Source organism: Hipposideros armiger, unplaced genomic scaffold, assembly GCF_001890085.2.
Source record: "Hipposideros armiger isolate ML-2016 unplaced genomic scaffold, ASM189008v1 scaffold_289, whole genome shotgun sequence".
NCBI lineage: Eukaryota > Metazoa > Chordata > Mammalia > Chiroptera > Hipposideridae > Hipposideros > Hipposideros armiger.
Window position 1 is genome coordinate 43,062 of NW_017731639.1, and position 18,996 is coordinate 62,057.

An 18,996-nucleotide genomic window follows, 5' to 3' on the forward strand; every position below is an offset into this window, starting at 1 on the left:
GTATTACTGTATATGAATAGAAGAGGTGCACGTAGAACTCTTTGGGGACAAGAGGTTATTCTAAAGACAAATAGAAAGGAGTTTTGAGATTGTTTTGTAAACCAGTCAGTGTGCCAATGGTTATCGAAACATGGGTGCTTGCCTGACACTGGGAATAAATGGGAATAAATAAATTCTGTGATAAATGGAGAATATTGGTGAAAACAAGGGAGTTGGAATGTGAGGGTGCTCACTTTTTTCTGCTCAGCAGTCGGGAGGGTAGGTACTAGCCAATTAGTGGAGGTGTACATTTTATCTCTGTGCTTCTTTCAAATGATAGATGCCATAGTAAATTTAAAATATTGAGTGTGATAACTGAGCATGAATTTTTTAATTCTGCAATTAAAAGACTTTGCTCAAAATGCCATTAATTTTGAGTTTAGGTGAAAAAGGGAAGCAGAATTCCTCATTGTCGTTTTTTTCCTCGGTGAGTGAGTTATAACTTTTTAGGAATTGAAATAAATACTAATGAGTCACCATCTATTCTTTTATCTGTCTCAGTCATCTGTTGGTGATGGGGGAGTTCTCCAATCATCTTCCTTTTGAAAAATTATAACTAATTTTATAATGCATCACATTTTCCAGAGTACGTTCACCTGTCGTCATTCATTCACTCAGAAAATCCTTCCAGGGTATCTAATATGTGTGTTCTGTGTTAGGCACTCAGCAGTGGTAAATGTCCGATGTCCAAGTTTTCAGTGAGTGTGCGGACTAACAGTGGAGGAGGTAGACACTAATGAAAAAAAAAAAGATATTATTGAATATTCCTTTCTGAGGAGGTGACTTTTAAACTGAGATCTGAAGGGTTGGATGGGTCCCATCAGGTAAAGATGGGGTCAGCAGTGTTTGGGGATAGAAAGAACATGGGAAGTGCCTTCCTTGCAGAGAGAGTGCTTGGGTGAGGACCCTCAGGCAGGAAGGCATTTGGAACGCGTGGAAGGAAAGAATTTGGCTCAACTTTAGTGGGGGAAGCTAGAGTAGTGAGGTCAGGTTGAGGGCCTATAGGGTAAGGAGTTTGGATTGAAAAGATGACGTTGATTTTGCTTGGAGGGAAGAATGGAAACAGAGACACCAGTTGTGAGTTCGTGGCCACAGACTGGGTTGTGGGGTGGGGAGCTTGGTGGGGGTAGGCGTGCTGGAGGTGGAGAGGAAGGGAGAATATAGAGTATATTTTGGAGACAACGTCAGATGGGATAGGTGATATGGGTTGGAGGAGGGAGATTGGCTCCCACAAACAGCTTCAGCCCAAGCACCTAGGTTTGGGGAAAGATGAAGGAAGACTTGGACCTCTGAAGTTTGAGATGTCAGTGAGAGCTCCCAGGAAAGGTGTCAGGTAGTCAGGATGGGTAGGTTGTGTAGGTTGGAGGTGTCAGCATCTGCATGTTCGGCATTTGGGTGACATCAGTGCCATGGCAATGGATGAGGTGACCTAGGGAGAGTGTGCACAGGCTGGGCCCTGGCCTCATCCCTGAGAACTGCAACAGTGAGAGTTTGGGTGGAGGAGGAAAGGCCTGCAAAGGCGGAGCAGGACATTATGGAACACACAGGGCAATGTCGTAAAAAAGGAGGGAACGGTCCGCTGTGTCCGCGGCTGCTGAGAGGTCGGAGGGGCTGGAAAACTGTCCATGGTGGGTAAGGCGGTCCCGTACCATTTCAGAGAGCAGCTTCCATGGGGTGGCAGGGCTGGAAGGCACAGGGAGCCAGTAGAAGGAGGGACAAAAGGTGAGGAAGTGGGGACAGCATATATGGTTTTGAGATGTTTGTGAAGAGAGTGGAATGATAGGGTGGTAGCTAGAATGGGAGATTGGGCCAAGAGAAAGCTTTATATTGTCTGTGGGAGGCGAGAATCTTGTTTGTTGGTTTTTGCAGCAGACCTTTGTTTGTTGATGGGAGTAGAGGGAGAGACCGATGTACAAAATGGGGAAAATAGGCAAGGTCTTTGAGGACGTGAGAGGGGATGGCACGTCGATTTGTATCCGGAAGGACACGAGTGGGGGCGAAGGGGGGGCAATGACAGCTGACATAAAGGTTCATGGAGTCGCAGGTGGGGATATGATCAATTACAGCATTTCAGTGAAGGGTGAGGCAAGGTGGTTGTCAGCTGAAAGTGGAGGGAGGTGGAGCGTGAGCGGGTTTGGACACTGGGGAGAAAGGAAGAAAAGATTGTTGTGTGCCACGGAGAAAGCCTGCTGGAGAAATGTCCTAGGAATACAGGGCAGTATCAGGAGCTGTATCTCATATCAGAATCCTGAGTTAGGTCAGTTAAACCCCATTGTCTACTGGCTGAATTGGGATCAGTGCGTGGCCTGGGGCATGCCTCCTAGAGCTGGAATTAATTAGAACACACACACACACATCCTGACTCCTATTCCAGTGCTCACTGCTCATTTCCAGTTTACCCTTTAAAAGCTATTACCATGAGAGGGAAGCTTTGAATCTTTATAGTATATAGATTTGCATTACCAAGCTGTCAAACCATGATTGGTGTTCTGTTTCTATTCGTGCTCTTTAGTACATTTTCGGCATCAAAGGTATTTCACATGAGCAGTAGAAAGGAGTTGGGCACTGCTCACCCATCGATGAAATGCAGCATTTCCACGTCCTCCTCCTCCTGACCTGATTGTGTGCCCTTAGTGCATAGGGAAGCAGTGTAATTAGAGTTCTGGGGGCTTTATTATCAATAATGGAATCGCAGTCAGAAATCTCTTTAGCCCTAAGCACTACCATTGGGGCTAAGTGGCTCCCCTGGGTGCCGAGAGTTGCTGCCAGCAGCCTTAGCAATAGGCAGCAAGGAAGGGGGCAGAGGGTGGGGACCAGAGCAGGAGAGAGAGAAAAAGAAATGTCTGCTTTCTCCCATCTGCCGAGCTGAGCAGCTCAGGGCTGCCTGGTGTCAAGTGGGTGGCCAGCAGGAGAGGTTAGGGAGAGCCAGCATTTGTCAGGTCCACCTTCGGCACTGTGCTCTTCACAGATGTTAGTCTTCATGATGGTTCTCAGATGCATCTCAGCAGGTCTTGTTCTCCATTTCACAGGCCAGGAGGCTGAGGCTCACAAGATCATAAGGTCATAGAACTACCAGGTGAGAGAGGCAGAGTCTGTGAGGAGGCGGCCGAGGGTACATGTAGAGAGGAAACAGGGAAAGGCAGAGCCCCGGGATGGCTCTGAGAACCGGGCCCATTTGGACAAACCCCAAAGGAATGGTTCCAGGAGTGGAGATGGGCTGTGAACCTGCCGTGGTCCATGGGGCCTGGGCCATCCGCAGGTGGGGGGGCTCTTGGAGTCCGGCTGTACCAGTTGGAGCCTGGAGGATTTGGCTGCCTTTTAAATAAGCAGCTCACCTTCAGATTCCAGACCCAGCCGGAATTCCTTTCTGCTTGCTGTCACTTACTTCTAGCAAAGACCTCCTCTCTGGGCACAGGGTGGTAACATTCCAGACTCTAGACATTTTCAAGGCACAGGGCTGGCTTCCTCTGCTTTATCACTATCATCTGTTTATATTTTCACACGTAAACTTACGCTGTAATAATAAATGTCTCTTAATTGGAGTTGTGTGACCCTAGGTGCCTAAAGATTATGGGCCCAGTTATGTTCTCTTCTGAATAGAAAGGCCACTGACTGACTGCATGGAGTAGAGTGGGGTGGGGGACATGGTGTCCGTTTTCCAAGCACATTGAGTGGAATGGCTGGGGCGTGCTCAGGTGGGGCAGATGTGCTGCCACCTCTGCTCAGGAAGACCCTGTTCCTGGCAGCTGACTCCCCCAGGTCTTCATCATAGGGAGGACCCCCTGGGGTGCAGCTGTTTGTGTGTGTGTGTGTGTGGGGGGTTTTCTCAGAAAACAAGCCCAGGTCTGACTCTTGGTAACACCGGCTTCCTTTGCGGAATTCTTTCTAGTTCATAAAGCTTTTCCCTACCACGTTCCTCGTGTGCTCTTCATTGTAACCCCAGGAGATAGGAAGGGAGGATGTTTTTTTTCTTATTTGTAGTTGTGTGAGGCTGGGCCTTGAACCCTAGTGTAGACAGATCCCAGGGTTTAGATCCCCTTTGTTCTGAAAAGCCCTTTGTGATCCAAATACATTTTTCTACAGAAAAATATGACCTGCGGATTCAGTTCATTCTACCTACACACAGTACGTTTAACCCCTCGTTTTCTGGATTTTCGCACTCCTTTGCCTCATCTGAGGCCCTTCTTTTGTGGTTCCTATAGCCATCGCTCAGCGCTCTGGTGGTTTGTGTGCGTGGGCGTCTCCTGCCTGCCCTGCTGCCGCTGCCGGTAGCCCTGTGTGTGATCTCCTGGGTCAGGTGGTGTTTGCAACCAGGCCTCACCACTACACGTATCTGGGGAACGGTTCCAGTTGTAAACACTGCTCTCTCCCGGTTGCAGCCCCAGTACAAAGGGTGCTTCTCTGGCCTGGGGAGGGGGCGGGGTGTGGGCAGAGCTCTGTCTGGGAAGCCATAACAGCGGAGCAGGCTTTGGTGCACACTAGGAACTTGTCAGGAGGGGGAGACTGTGGACAGGGGCCCTGGAGCTGAGGGGTGGGGAGCAGAGTCTGAGAAGAGCAGGAAGTGCCTGGCCCACCTGTTTGGTTGGGGTTTCCTTAGAGAACTGTTGTAACTGTTGTAGCAACTGTATTTGCTTCTCCCTCTTCCCTACTCCACCTTTATCTCAGATCCTTTGAAAACCCTGATAATGAATCCCATTGCTACTTTACAGATATGAACGCTTCACAGAGGGAAGATCAGGTGGAAGAGTGATACTGTTTGGGACCAAATTCTAGAAATGTTTGATTTGTATTTTGGGGTAACCATAATAATGCCATTTTATAATCTCTGGACGGGGGGGGGGCAGTGTCTAGGGGTGGTGGTAGGTAAGCGGGACTTAAATTTAGAGTCTACTCTATTGCTAAATTATTGACTTGAAGGATAGGTACTTTGAAGGCTGGCAGTGATATATGGTGCCCTGTCAGGATATCTTTCAATAATTAAGAAATAAGTAGTTGAAATTCCATTTTAGCTTCAGAAGCAGCGAAACAGTTCCCTAAATGGATCTTTTAGAGGAACGAGTGCGTACCCACCACCCCCTGCCATTGGAAGCGGCTGTGGGGCATCGAGAGCAGGGGAGGTTGTACCCGTGCCACAAGAGAGAGAGGTGCCCGGATTTAGTGACTCTGATAGGGCCCCAGAAGTGAAAACACTTAGACCTGTATTTCAAGAAGTAATGACAAAAAGCTTTGTCATCAGAACAGCAATGGAATATCTTATGAAAATTAACATTGAGTTATTTTTAAAAATGCACAGGTCGACCTTGAACTTGGGTGCCCATTTCATGTCAATTGTTAATTGCAGGGTGAAGCTTCCCACCTTTCTATTCCAGAAGGCCATGAGCAGACGCTTCTTGGCTCTTGAGTCCTGACCTCTGTCTTGTCAGTGAGCCCAACTGTCTGTGCTTTGAATGTGGGTGGCTGCACAGCCCGAGAACCTTCACGGTCATCAGTCAGGGGCAGAGGCGCGTTTCCCCAGAGACATTCTGAGGCTTGTACGATGTAGCATGAAGTGTGTTGGCAGAAGGTGGTGCAGGTCTGGGCTAAGTGGCAACAGGTGCTCCACGACTGGCCCTCTAACCTGACCGCAACAAAGCTGCCACACCAGGCTCCACACTTTTCAGCCCAGCCTTGGCAGAATACCCCTCAGGCCTCAGGAAGTAATTTTCTTCAAGTAAAGTTCTGTACTTCTAAACATGAGGGATTTTAAGCAATCTGGAGAGTTTCTCTAACTTGAATAGAAACTTAGTTTTCCTGATTGCAAATTTTATCAGGTCCCAGTATTTCCCATCATGTGCTGATAGCACACGAAAATCAGTTGAGGGAAGAGTCACACTATTATTCTGCTAAATGATTTGTTCAGCAATTAGTATTTGTTTAGCATTATTGAAGGTTTTTTTTTCAAACCTATTAAAGTAACTTTAATAATACTACTGTCTAAAATAGATATTGTATTAGTCTTATATCAAATGAGATGAAAGTCAAATTTATAAAATGTTGAATGTCTTAAATCTAAATCTAACCAAGGATGGAATATATCCTGTTAATTTGTCAAACTTGGAGAGAACCGCCTACATGAGACAGTAAGGATTAATCAAGCCTGAGTAAGGGAATTTGAAAAATACAGTTTTCTAATTATACAATTTCTTCTCCATGGTCCAAGGTTAATGCAGTTCTGAATTTTGACAGTTAGTAATAGAAAAGAAAAAAAAAAAAGACCAAAGCATATGAATTGTCTTATAATTACCTGAAACAGAGGTTCTCCTTCTGGCAATGGAGGACTTTTTAAGTGTTAATCTGATATTTTTAGCATTTGATCCTTTTCCTTTTAAACAATGTTGAGAACAACTGAAGGGTTTTGTGTCCCTCTTGTGCTTATCAAATATACTTGTAGTATTTGTAGAGTTCTCTTGCTTATTACTTAGCCATAGATGAGTTTAGGTAAATAGTTGGAAAATTGGGCCTTTTCTGGGACAATTTAGCTATCTTATGTATACTTCGTAAACAATCTCTTTGGGATACTTGGTCCTTATTCCAACTATGAGTATAAAAAGTATGCTCATCTCAAGATCTCAGTGAGAACCATCCTCCTTGGTTGGTTTTTGCACTGATATGTTTGAGGCTCTTGCTGCATTTTTCCTGAGGCAACACAATAAAAATGCTAGCACTGCAAAAAGATAAATTTATTCTTTAACTTCTTGCTGTCAGATAGTGGAGTGTTTATTATAGTGAGAAAAGTTACAGAGAAGCCTCAGACCACCAAACAAAGAGGCTTGAGGAGAAGATGGGACATTGGGATTAGAAATGTAGATTTAGGGTTTTACAACTAGATCTGTTATCTGAGAATCTAGGAATGGATGAATTCTTAAAGTCAGTGACTACTGGAGAAAAAGAGCATGATTGAATGATTGAACCTTGGGAAATGCCCAGAAAGGAGAGAGAAAGTAAGGGACCGACAGCGAACAGGAGGCCCCAAAGGGGCTGGTGCTCCTGAGAGAGTGCAGAATGGGGAGTGCTTGTTAGTCAGGGGCCAGAGGAGCAGGCGAATCAGATTGCAGCCGGAAGAGACTTTGGATTTAGGTCAAGATAAGGCCATCCAGTGGTTGACGGAACTGGCTCTTACCAGTTCCCCAAAACAGATGTGCGCATCTCTCTCCAAATCCGTGTCATGTTGGGAGCTTGAAATTGGCCATGTGGGAGTGTTTACAGCACAGAAAGGGGCAGATGCTACAAATTAGGGCCATTTTAAAAAAAATGTTGTTTGTAAACATTACTAGAATATTACAAAGGTCAGCAGGTTTCCATAAAGGAGTGTTTCTCAAACTTTTTACATGGTGACCCAGCAAACATAGCTTACACCTGAATCATACACATGCACACACACACACAGAGAACGGTTTTTAGGAGCAGTATCTAATCTTGTCATGTGGGGTGCAGTCTGATCTCACCTCTTCTCTTTTCATCCATTTATTAAAAAAGAATAAAAAAATCTGTTCATAACTCACTAAACTGATTTCATGACTTGCAGTTTGAAAAGTATTGTTTTAGAGACAACTAGAGGTTTTATATGCATCACAAGGTCATGAGACAGTTATTTAAAAAGTTAGAGTAGCAGTTGTAGATGGGACATTTCATCTTGAAAGAAAGATTTAAAATGTTGAAAAGGTGGGGCGGTCAGTTAGCTCAGGTAGTGAGAGCACAAGCTCATAACACCAAGGTTGCTGGTTCAGTTCCCACATGGGCCAAGGAGCTGCACCCTCCATGACTAGATTGAAGACAACAACTTGACTTGGAGCTGATGGGTCCTAGAAAAAACATACTGTTCCCCTGTTCCCCAATAAAATAAAATAGAATAATAATAAAAAGTTGAAAAGGTAGCTTCTTCAGAATGGTCACTAAATATACATGTGTAAAGGAGAAGAAAAATGGAGTAGAGAGAAGCCAGCACCATCAGAATCGGCCCGGCCTGAGTGAGAGCTGGGCCGAGAACGGGGCCTTGCCCTTGGCAATGGGAGAAGAGACTCATGTTTTTCAGTTGGGAGCCTACCTTGTAGAAGGTCAGCTGTTCTAGAGGATAGAGAAAGGAAAGTGGACACATTAGGAAAAAGCTCAAAATTAGATATTTGGTATTTTTAAAATTGCTTTGATTTATTTAGTTGGAAATGCACTTTCTGAGAGCCAGTGTTATTTCTGTAAACCGAAAGAGCACTTACGTACCTTATTGAGGGTCACACAGCTTTAAGTGGCAGAAATGGACCTTGAACCCTGGGCTGACTCCTGTTGCAGATTTCCATACTTGCCCACCAGGTGGAGACTACAAGGGCGGGTGGGTATGCCGGGCCTGTCGGCAGGTCAGTCAGGGCCTGGAGCAAACCCGTCACCGGCCATGCTTGCTCTCCATTGCTCTTTGTGGCCTGAAGCAGATTTGGCAGTTATCTGTTATTTGATCAGTTTAGATGGCCAGTCCAGGTAAATTAGTCCCCACACTCCATTCTGATTGACCTTCATTAAATAAATCAAATGGACTGTTGCCAAGTCATTCTGACTAGCTTCCTCCATGAGGATAGTCTAGGGGTCTGAGTTCTGAGGCCGGACTGAGTAGAGCCTCCTAATGGACCAGTCCTGAAGAGAAACTCAGGGTGGTTTCATGGCTGTGGACCTCGTGGACCTCAGAGGCCAGGGCCAGGCTAGAAAGGTGAAGCCTTTCTTTCAGACTTCAGGATCTGGACAGACAGCACATAGGGAGTTACAAGGTGGGCAGGGCCAGACTGAGGTGTCAGCTACTGCCCTGGGTGGGGTTTCTCCCTGCAACCCTGTAGGAGCAGACCAGGGGAAGCTGGTGCCAATCAGCCAGGGTTTGGTGGGCCAAGGGGGCTCTCCCTGGGGAAGGCGGGAATGGGTGTTTGTCATATCTGAAGTTAAAGAGGTGAGGGATGAACCAGAGAAATCAAGTGTAGATGGAACACTTGAGTTTCGTTTTAGTCTTGTCTAGTTTTGAGTATGTGGCGTTGTGGATTGTGAGCTGTTCCCTTTAAAGAGTCTCACGTGTGCCTGACACTCAGCTATTCATGTTACCCAGCAGACCTCATGTTTTTCTAATAAGAAGCTTTGTATTTTTCATCTTGTGATTTTGTAATGAAGACAAAGGAAGTCTGTTTATGATCCTGTGTATTATTTTTATAAAATGATACACCCTTGATACAGGGATGTTGGATGCTGCCCCCAGAAATCTGTTTCCTATGGTAATTTTCATTAACAAATCTAGACATATCATGTTCAAGTTTGCCCCAACTGCCTCGGATGAGTTAGAGGAAGATAGTTGCAGTCAGTGTGACAATTTTTAGAGATGCAAAAGAGGACAATGTAATATGTATCCTAACAGATTCAGAAACTCTACAGTTCTAAATATTAATACCACACTATCAAAAAATATTTAGTAGACGCGAAAGCATGTTTTTGATATTTGAGTATAAGAGGACTTTTTCTGTATTTCCTGTCGCCATCAATAATTGGAATCTGCATTTCCTCCTTTATTCGTTCAATAAATATTTAACACCCATTATGTTCATGGCATCGAATTAGACTCTGGGGAAGTTACAAAGAACCTAGAAGACTGGTCTCTGCCCTCAAGGGGGAAATAGAAGAAATAATTACATCTAATTGTTTTTAACACAGAGCAGTGTTAATCCCAGTTTGGGAGCGTCCTGGTCACCAGGGAAGGAAATGGGGCTAAAGGGACTTCTGCAAGGCCATCACCCTCACAGCCACTGATCATCAGAGCCTTTCTGTCCTCTTTCCTGTCCTCAGACCCCCTCGGGGTTTATAGACCAGTGGGGCTCGGGGAACTGGCTCAGGTCCCTCTCGCCCGTGGTGATTGTCCTCTGATGGGCTGTGACCTGATGAAGCTTTTTTTCTTTAGATTTTCTTACAATGCCAGAGACTGTTCATTTCCACACACAACTAAGACCTCCTAAATTGTGGTCTTCATAGGCTAAAATGAGTACTCCCCACCATTTCCTGGGAGGGCTCTGGGTCAGCTTTCTGCCTGCAGCATTGTAGAGCCGTGACAGGACACACGCACACATACACAGTGGCCATTCCGCCAGAAAGTGGGAGGCCTGTGGAGGAAGATGGGCCAGGGTCTTTATCCTGTCTGAGCTGGAATAGGCACTCAATAAAGCCTCATTGACTGAGGACTTCATGGCCGAAAAGTATGAGAGCCACGAGTTTAGGCCTTAACACTCCTGGAGGAAGGTGTTACGTGTAGAAGGCCGGTTGGTGGGTTGAAGAGGGTGGGGGAGACCTTTGAAGGCCCCATATTTATAATTCTAGGAGATGTGTATGATTTGGACCATGGCCAGATTGTCATTAATTCATTCAACAAACATTGGTTTGAGCACTGGTATGCATAGTGTGTGTTAAGTCACCTTGGGGATTCCAAAGGATTCTGTAAGACACTGCTTGCTAATTGTGTCTACATGTTAGAATCATGTGGGGGAACCTCTTAAAAATTTCCAAGCATGGGCCACACTCAGACCATCTCAGGCTCCAAGTGTGGGACACAGACATTGGTAATTTGGAAGCTGCCTGGGGGATTCCAACAGGTAGACCGGTTTGTGAATCACTGGCACAAGGAGATTATAATACAGTTTTAGATAATGCACCCAGAAAAATGACATAGCAATGTAAGGTGGCATGCAGCGACCTCACAAAGCAGGTGGGGGATTCCAAAGTAAGTTGCAGTGGTGAGTATGACCCCTCCCTTGAGAGGAGCACGCTGTGGATTAGGTGGTGGGAACACCCAGCCAAATGGCCTGGGAAGATAGGTGGGGTTTGATGGGTACCGGCTGGTGAGTAGGATGCTCCCTTTAACCTTGAGTTCAGGCAAGTCTGGGGATGACCTTGGAGCACCATATGGGGATCTTTAGTGGAATAGGCCAGCATAGCAAGACCTTGACTTTTCATTGCCATTAAGTGGATGAATGTTTTTCTCATAAAGACAAACCACTGGTTATCCACTGGCATCTTTCTTGTATGTCTGAACATGTAGGCTAAGAACCAGGAGGTGAAGCAAATCCCTCGGGATAGAAACGCTCAGCTTCACTTCTTGATTCTCTTTCTCTTAAAAGTGTTCCCTGTCCTCTTAATAGCCACAGCAGTGAGTATCCCTGCTTGTGCATATCCACACACAAAAGAGCCATTTTATGTGGGCAGCTCCATACTCCAGGGTCTTGTGGAGCGGTGAGCTATTGTTCTGCTTAGGGTGGGTGAAGATACTTGACCTTGGCTCCTCCTGGCTGCTGTAGGTGCTTCCAGACCCAGGGCTGCTGCGGTGAACCATTCTGCTGCTAATTGCCAGCCTGTCAGACCACATGGCCCTCATTTGGTATTCTCAGTACTTTCTAATCAGTTTTTTTTTAATTGAGTCTATTATATGTTATTTCAGAGGGAGAATGGAATGTTTCAACACTATTAGTAAATTCTTCATGAGCTGCAATCTTAAGTTTTTCTTTTTTTCTGGTTCACACCCACAGTGTGCCATGCCGAGCTGAATGCCATCATGAACAAAAACTCGTCTGACGTGAAAGGCTGTACTATGTATGTGGCCTTGTTCCCATGTAACGAATGTGCTAAGCTCATCATCCAGGCAGGTAGGAACCGGCCGTTCCATTTGTCACATTTGCATTGCTGCCTGCTCATCGGTAGCTCACTGCAGATGTGTTTGATCTTAAATTGCTATTGTTTAGATCTAAATTAATTGCACTATCAACTTAGCAAGATATTTCCCGTGTTTTGTTTTTGAATGGTGCCAGGTATTCTAAGACTAATTGCATCCTCTGTGATGCTTAGCATGTTTTTAATTTAGTTTGCAACTTCTTAAACTGCAAGCTGCCAAAAAACAACACAGGCTTTGCATATAATTACTGTCAATTTACTATTCTCTGACATATTGTGCATAGATTAGGGGGGAGGGAGAGAAATGAATTTCTGTCAGAAACAAGGTCAGCTGGGAGTCTGTATATGAAATTTTAATTTGTATCTAATATATGGTAGATATCTGAGGACCTAAACATACCTTTGCATATCAATGTCATAAGACTCCAATGGCACTACTTTAAGTTTTTCTTACCGTAAATCTATGCCATTGTAATTTGAATATTTCACCTTTTTCAAATTGTCACATCTGAGATTCAGCTACACTTTATCTCCATAAAACTCTCGGCGTGAGATTTAAAGACTTACCGTGTTAGCCAGATGTGTGGTTTAAAGGGGCTGTTTATCACGTGCCCATGGATCTCTGAGTAGAATAGGCTTGTGGTTATCAGAATCAAAAGTCTCCGTTTAGGAGTACTGGTGGTGCGAGGTCCTTCAGGAATTTTCCTCGGCCATCTTTAAGCATCGAGGTGGTGGCAGGCGGGTGGAAGAGCAGCCTGTGCCCTGTGAGGCCATCTTCCTGCTGTCCCTTCAGAGTCTGGCAGAGAGCAGGGCGGTATATCGAGGGGCCTCCAGATTTTTGGCCCTCAAATTAGCACTGCCTGGTGAGGCAGGAAAAGAAAATGGATCTGCTGTCCATGGTACTGTCATGAGTTGGTCGGCAGAGCCATTCTTGGAAGCTCAGGAGTACGTCTCCCTGACTTTGCCTGCCGTCTCCACTCCCCTTCATTAGCCTCTTAAGAGTAGTTGCCTTACGAAGAAAGAATATTTGATTGCCCGCAGTAAAGAAAATTTGTTAATCGGATCAAGGCTTGACTACTTGACATGTTTTCACTTTGCGTTCGTTAAAAAAAAAAAATCCATAAAGACTGGAGGGCAGATTACATATAATCCGTCCGCTGCTGTATTCGAGAGCAGCAGCGATATATTTCAATAACTGGACATTGTGTGCAAGCGTACTGGGAGAAGGTGATTAATCAGCATACTGCCAGGGCTCCGTCTGCTTCTGCAGCATCGCTGTGTGTGTGTACTGATGGGGCTTCTTCCTTTGTTGCCTTTTAAGGTATCAAAGAAGTTATTTTCATGTCCGATAAGTACCACGATAGTGAGGAGACAACAGCTGCGAGGCTCATGTTTGATATGGCTGGGGTCACGTTTCGGTAAGTAGGAGGAACTGGGGGGAAGGTGGAATGAAAGCCTGATGGAAAAACAGCTGTGTCCTGGCCTGGTCTTTAATTTCTACCTTTGATGCCCAACTTCCATACTTGGAAGCTTCTTGTTCAATGCGATGGGCTATAAGAATCTAAGAGTTATTTTAGGTGTAGGTTTTTAAGAGCAGTGACAGAAGTATTTGAAGACAATCTGTCTAGAGATCCCAGTTTAATATTAGTAGCCTTCCAAGGTTTGGACTAATTATTCTAGTAGCAAGACATTTTTTTAAAAAGTCACAAGTTTTATAATATTGACTTTAAACCTTTGTAAATTTTGCAAGTGTAACAACTCTGGCATAGAAAATTTAGGAGGACAATAACCTGCCAGGTTTGAAACACCGGGAATTCTATGTATAGCAACATTTTAAATTGAAATTTGAAGTCATTTAGATTTTTATGTTTATCTTTGCTAGGCAAAATTGGGAGGTATGTTTTACTTGCAAGTAAGTTCAGCCACCTTTGATTCATGGTGGAAACTTCTTTGAGACTGTGAAAGCTTTCAAAGCAATTCCTTTACAGTTTTGTGGTCAGCAGTGGAGTCCTTATAACCAGTAACATACCTCCCTTTGTATTCATCAGTAGGGATATAGGTTATAGGTCATGAGTCTGTCGTGCCTTGTGAGACACTAAATCCAAATTCCTTACATAATAATAATTAGATATTTACTCTTTACTGAATTTTTAAAAAATATGTTTAGTACCCAAATAATTTCTTTTTAACCGTTTTAGAGGGTACATTCATGAGTCCAAAAAAAAAAAATAGTGGGTTTATTTTACTTCTGCATTTTTTAGAACATGATTTTAAAAATGACTTCTCACTAAACCTAGTTGTTTTTTGGCTATATACAAGAGGCAGAAGAAAATTTACTCTTTTTTTGATTTAGAGCAATTTCACATTGGCAACAGAAATTTCCTAGAAAATAAGCTAAATCCGGTGGGGAAACTAGTCATCGGGTGTCATGGTGTGCAGCTAACTTGTTGGAAATTCTTTGACTCCCCGATAACTCATGAACTCAGCTAGGTGAAGAGCCTCCAAGCCAGGGCACCCCATGCATCTTTTTTGGTCTTGGTCTTTTCTGGGCGGGGTTTCTCTCGGTATGGTGCCCTGTAATTGGCTCCTCTTGTAGGACAAACTCGCAAATGAATCCTAGGAACATTTTTCCTCCCCACAGTAAACAAATTGCTTTAACCCCTCACTGGATACTATCATTCTGTATTTTGTTTCTTACCTTTAGGAAATTCATGCCGAAGTGCAGCAAGATTGTCGTTGACTTTGATTCAATTAACAGCAGGCCGAGTCAGAAGCGTCAGTGAGTTACGTCTCATTACACCTCCAGAAGACTGGGATTATCCTCTTCTAAGGAGCTGCTAATGCCTTTCATCTTGAAGTTACACATAACTATTTAATAGCCAGTGTGGCAAAAGTAGAAATCTAAAGACTAGAAAGCCTCAAATCTTCCCAACTCTCCCTCCTGTCACATGGAATCTGCATCTGTTTAAGCTATTGATTTAGGGTTTAAGAGAAAGGAGCCTGTGGCTGGCCTGTCGCAAAGGGCTGGCGTGGGGGGCCTTCCCCTTTTTGTGTCCTGGTTTGCTGGGATGCTGGTGACTCTGCAGAAGGGCGTCAGTCAGCTCTCTGTCACCCACTGCATCTCCCAGCTGCTTCACGCTGCCACATGTGCTGGAAGGCTGGAAGGACAGATAAATAATTGTTGTGTTCCTAGCGGGATGAGCAGACACACTGATTTGAACATCTGGCCCAAATGAAGCGTAACATGTAGTGCCCTTGGGGGTGGGGGTGGGGTGGCGAATAGGACCTACATGACAAGTAGTGTTTAAGTATTTGCTTTAGAGAGTTGAGGGAAACCCCTACCCACCCACTCACCCAAAAAGCCTAGAGAGGATGGCACACCTGTTCTGACTATCGATGGGCGTAAGGGAGCTCTGGATACTTTCTCTGCTTCTGCTGTCCTGCTACCCACAGGATAGTGGCACATCATCCCTTTGGGGGAGGAGACCCCTGTTGTTTTTGCATCTTATTTTTGGTTTGTTGGTCACACAGAGCTCGCCCATTAATTTATCTGAATAATGAATTGTTCCCAGAGGAGACCACCAAGACCACGCCCTGCTGTGGGGACTGTGGAAGGGAGGGTGGGCCAGGCACCACTTCTGCCACTTGAAAAACGTGTTGCTACTCCTTTACATGCCAACGCGGTTTGTCTCCAAGGCCACTCCACAACCGGGGAGTAAATTAATTCCTATCCCGTAAGTGAAACGTGAGGAAATTCAGCCTGCCTCGAGGCGGTTTATTGCAGATCTATTGGTGATGGGAGCTCATTTGTGCTCCTGGCCACATGCTTTTCCTTCACTGACACAGTCTCACCTTCCTAATCACTGTGACTTGGGGAATGTGTGGCTGCGCACCTTGTCTTTAATCTCATTTAATTTTTATTAACTGTGCTCAGTACCTTTGTTGAGAAAATGGTTTCTTTATCCTAAAGATAATTACTGTTTTAAAATGCTCTTATATTTTTATGAGTTTTTATTTTGTCTCTGAGGTTTTATGCTTCATATTCTGGGGCATTTTGTAATTTGGCTGCTTCCCAATATTATTAAAATCTTATTAAAATCTAACCCACCAAAGTATGTTCATATTTATATTATAATTATATGCTTAACTCTCCATTTCTGTCATTTCTATATGGTCTGTGAAGCACATCACATATGTTTTAATGCTCAGAGATCAGTTTGAGACACTGATGCTGTGTGCTTTCCCCAGGGCTGATGGATGGCACTTCTTTATGGACTAGACTGAAGATGTTAAGAAAGGCTCTCTTACCTCTCCCTCCTGTGTGCCTGCACCTGGTCTCATGTACGGCCACCTGATAGGTCCCAGGCCTCCGCCTTCCTGTAACACTTCAGTCTCCAATTCCGGCTTTTCCTGCTGCTCTCTCGTCTTATTCTCTAAATCTCTCTTCTCTCCTCAGTGTTTTCTCTCTTTACCTTCTCCAAACCTTTTACCCTGCTTGCCCCAAAATGCATAAAACAAAAGGTATTTGGAAGAAAGAAATCAATAAGGATACTTAAAAATAGAAAATATATTAGATTTTTTATGTTGCTGCAAATTCTGAGTCGTGAGCCCTGTTAGCAAGGAGTGTGTAATTTTTGTTATGTCATGTTCGTAAATAAGTCCAAGGGCTAATAATCCAGCTGTGTGTCTAATTTATTAAATTTGACTCTCTTATATTTTGTCACACTGAGTTTTCGTGAAGAAAGTCTTGTTCTTTTTCCTTTGGGGAGGAGGTTAACAGGCAGGATCCTTGCTGAGAAGGAAGCATATACATCTTTGACAGTCTGGTTGTGCTGTTTATGTGGAAGTGATGCTCTCAGTGCGAGTATATGAGGCTTCTGCGTAGAGACCGTGTTGTTGAACTTGATTCTTGGTGACCGGTGTGTAAGTAATCATGTCTTAGTTCCTGGCGTCCCTCACTGTAGGAGTAGTGGAAGCTTCCTGTCCAGAGAATTCTGCAGATGTCAGTGTTCCAGTGTGTAGAGGTTTGCTTTGAGCCGTTGCCTTTGGGCAAAGTGCCCCAGAAGGAAGGGGTTTTGAGCAGCCTGCTACATTACAGGCGGCATTAGATAATTGCAGTGAAGGGAGACTGCATCCGAGAGGAGTGTTGCTGCCTGTCATGGCTAATAAAGGACAATAAGGAGATCCTTCCATCTTTCACTGAACTGGTGGTAGGAGAACTAACTACATGTAAAAGTCGAAATTTGTGAGAGAGATAATAGGAGCTCCAGTTTCCTGACCCGCCTTATGCTTTTCTAGTTCTTACAAGTCTGCCCTTCACAGACTGCTGAAACCCAACAAGACCCAGCCGTGAAAGTGATGTAATATATTAGCCATTTTTTTCTAAATTAACAATGAAGCAAAATAAGGGAACAAGCATACAAAGAAAAATTGAGAAGAGCTTGAATAAACTGCTTGTGTGACTAGTGAGCTAAACTTCTTGTGTGCCAGACATAATTTTTGATCTTCTGATGTTCATATTTATCTGTGGATTAAATATACTTAGGCTGAATAATAGAACTGTTAGATGAAGCCTATGCTATTGTGATTTATGAGAAATAAATATTTGGTCTTTGTTGCCGTTTCTGTCACAGAGCTAAAACCCGTGTCATATCCTAAGTGATGAGAGCAATAAAGGTGTCTCTTGTTAGGTTAATGAGGTGACTTTGGGATCCCCCCTAAGGATGAAGGCTGGTTGGTTGCCAGGAGAACCAACCAGTGTGATTAGAGGTTTGGAACTTTCAGTCCCACCCTACCCACCTCTGGCGAGGGGACAGGGGCCAGAGGTTGAATCAACAGCCTGTGGTCAATGACTTAATCATGTCATTGTAGTGAAGCCTCCATAGAAACTCAAAGGACAGGGACTGAAGAGCTTACGGGTTGGTGAACACATGGAGATTTGGGGAGAGTGACACTCCTGGAGAGGGCATGGGAGCTCTGTCCCCTTTCCCTGTGCACCTCTCACCTGGCTGTTCCTGAGTTATATCCTTTTACAATACATTGGTAATCTAGTAAGTAAAATGTTTGAGTTCTCTGAGCCGTGCGAGCACATTAATCAAACTCCAGGAGAGGGTGGTAGTAACCTGATTTACAGCCAGTTGGTCAGCAGTCCAGGGGACAACCTGGACTTAAGACTGGCACCTGAAAGTCCATGGACGGGGTCATGGGAACCTCTGATCTATAGCCAGTCAGTCAGAAGCACAGGGGGACAGTTTGGGCTTGTGATTGGCATCTGAAGTGGGGGTGTGGATTGTAGTTTTGTGGGTCTGAGCCCTGGACCTGTTGGATCTCATGCTGTCTCCGGGTAGTGGCAGGGTTGAGTTGGGTTGCAGCACACCCAGCTGGTGACCTGAGAATTGCTTGGTGGTGGGAGAGAAAGTCATCCCTCCACCAACATTGAAATTGGGTTCAGGAACCCAAAATAAAGCCCAACTTTGCCAACCCCTTTACTAAGCTAAAGAATGCTCCTCACCTGCCTGTGCCATGCAGATGTGACCTGCACTTCATTTTCTCTAGGACGGAGTTGTCTACTTGTAGTGTCCACATCTGAGTAACAGTAGGGTAGGCAAGGGTCAGAAGTGTCTGTAGGTGCCCAGCTCTTACTCATTTCCAAGGTCAGAGATTTTAGATTTTAGAGGTCTTCATTAAGTATTTCCAAAGAAAATTGGGGGAGGGATTCTGTATGCCATCTCCTCACTACTCAGTAGTGGAATTACTAGGTGGAGCCCATGGATCTCACAGGCCTTGATCCTGAAAAAGATGTTGTCCTGGGGCGGCCGGTTAGCTCAGGTGGTTAGAGTGCAGGCTTATAACACCAAGGTTACCAGTTTGATTCCCACATTGGCTGCTGAGCTGCACTCTCCACAACTAGATTGAAGACAGCTACTTGATTTGGAGCTGATGGGTCCTGGAAAAAAACACTGTTCCCCAATTAAAAAATAAAAAAAGATGTTGCCCTTATTTCTGGTGAGCAACCGTCCAATCTCTTCTCTCGAGCCCTGTGCTCCCTTTTGAACCTCAGTCTGTATCTTCGCTTTCCTGCTGCTATTCTCTGTCTCTGTTTTTAAATACAGAGGGTGCCAAAAAATGTATGCACATTATAAGAAAGGAAAAACAATATTAAAATTGGAATGCTCAATATATACTAATAACAAAAGATAAATACAAGTCATGTTTATACATTTTTTGGCAACCCCAGTATATATA

The 18,996-nt window shown here is 44.5% G+C and overlaps 1 protein-coding gene across 5 annotated transcripts in view; it reads left to right on the top strand.

Moving 5' to 3' along the window:
• DCTD (dCMP deaminase) overlaps window positions 1-17,367 on the top strand; it is a 31,862-nt gene extending 14,495 nt beyond the window's left edge. For all 5 annotated transcript variants that reach the window (XM_019658766.1, XM_019658764.1, XM_019658765.1 and 2 more), the window contains 3 exons: window positions 11,610-11,726; window positions 13,073-13,169; window positions 14,456-17,367. In XM_019658766.1, the coding sequence (XP_019514311.1) occupies window positions 11,610-11,726; window positions 13,073-13,169; window positions 14,456-14,534 (293 nt within the window). In that variant the 3' untranslated portion in view covers window positions 14,535-17,367. The remainder of the gene's footprint in view (window positions 1-11,609; window positions 11,727-13,072; window positions 13,170-14,455) is intronic.
• Window positions 17,368-18,996: the final 1,629 nt, after the last annotated feature.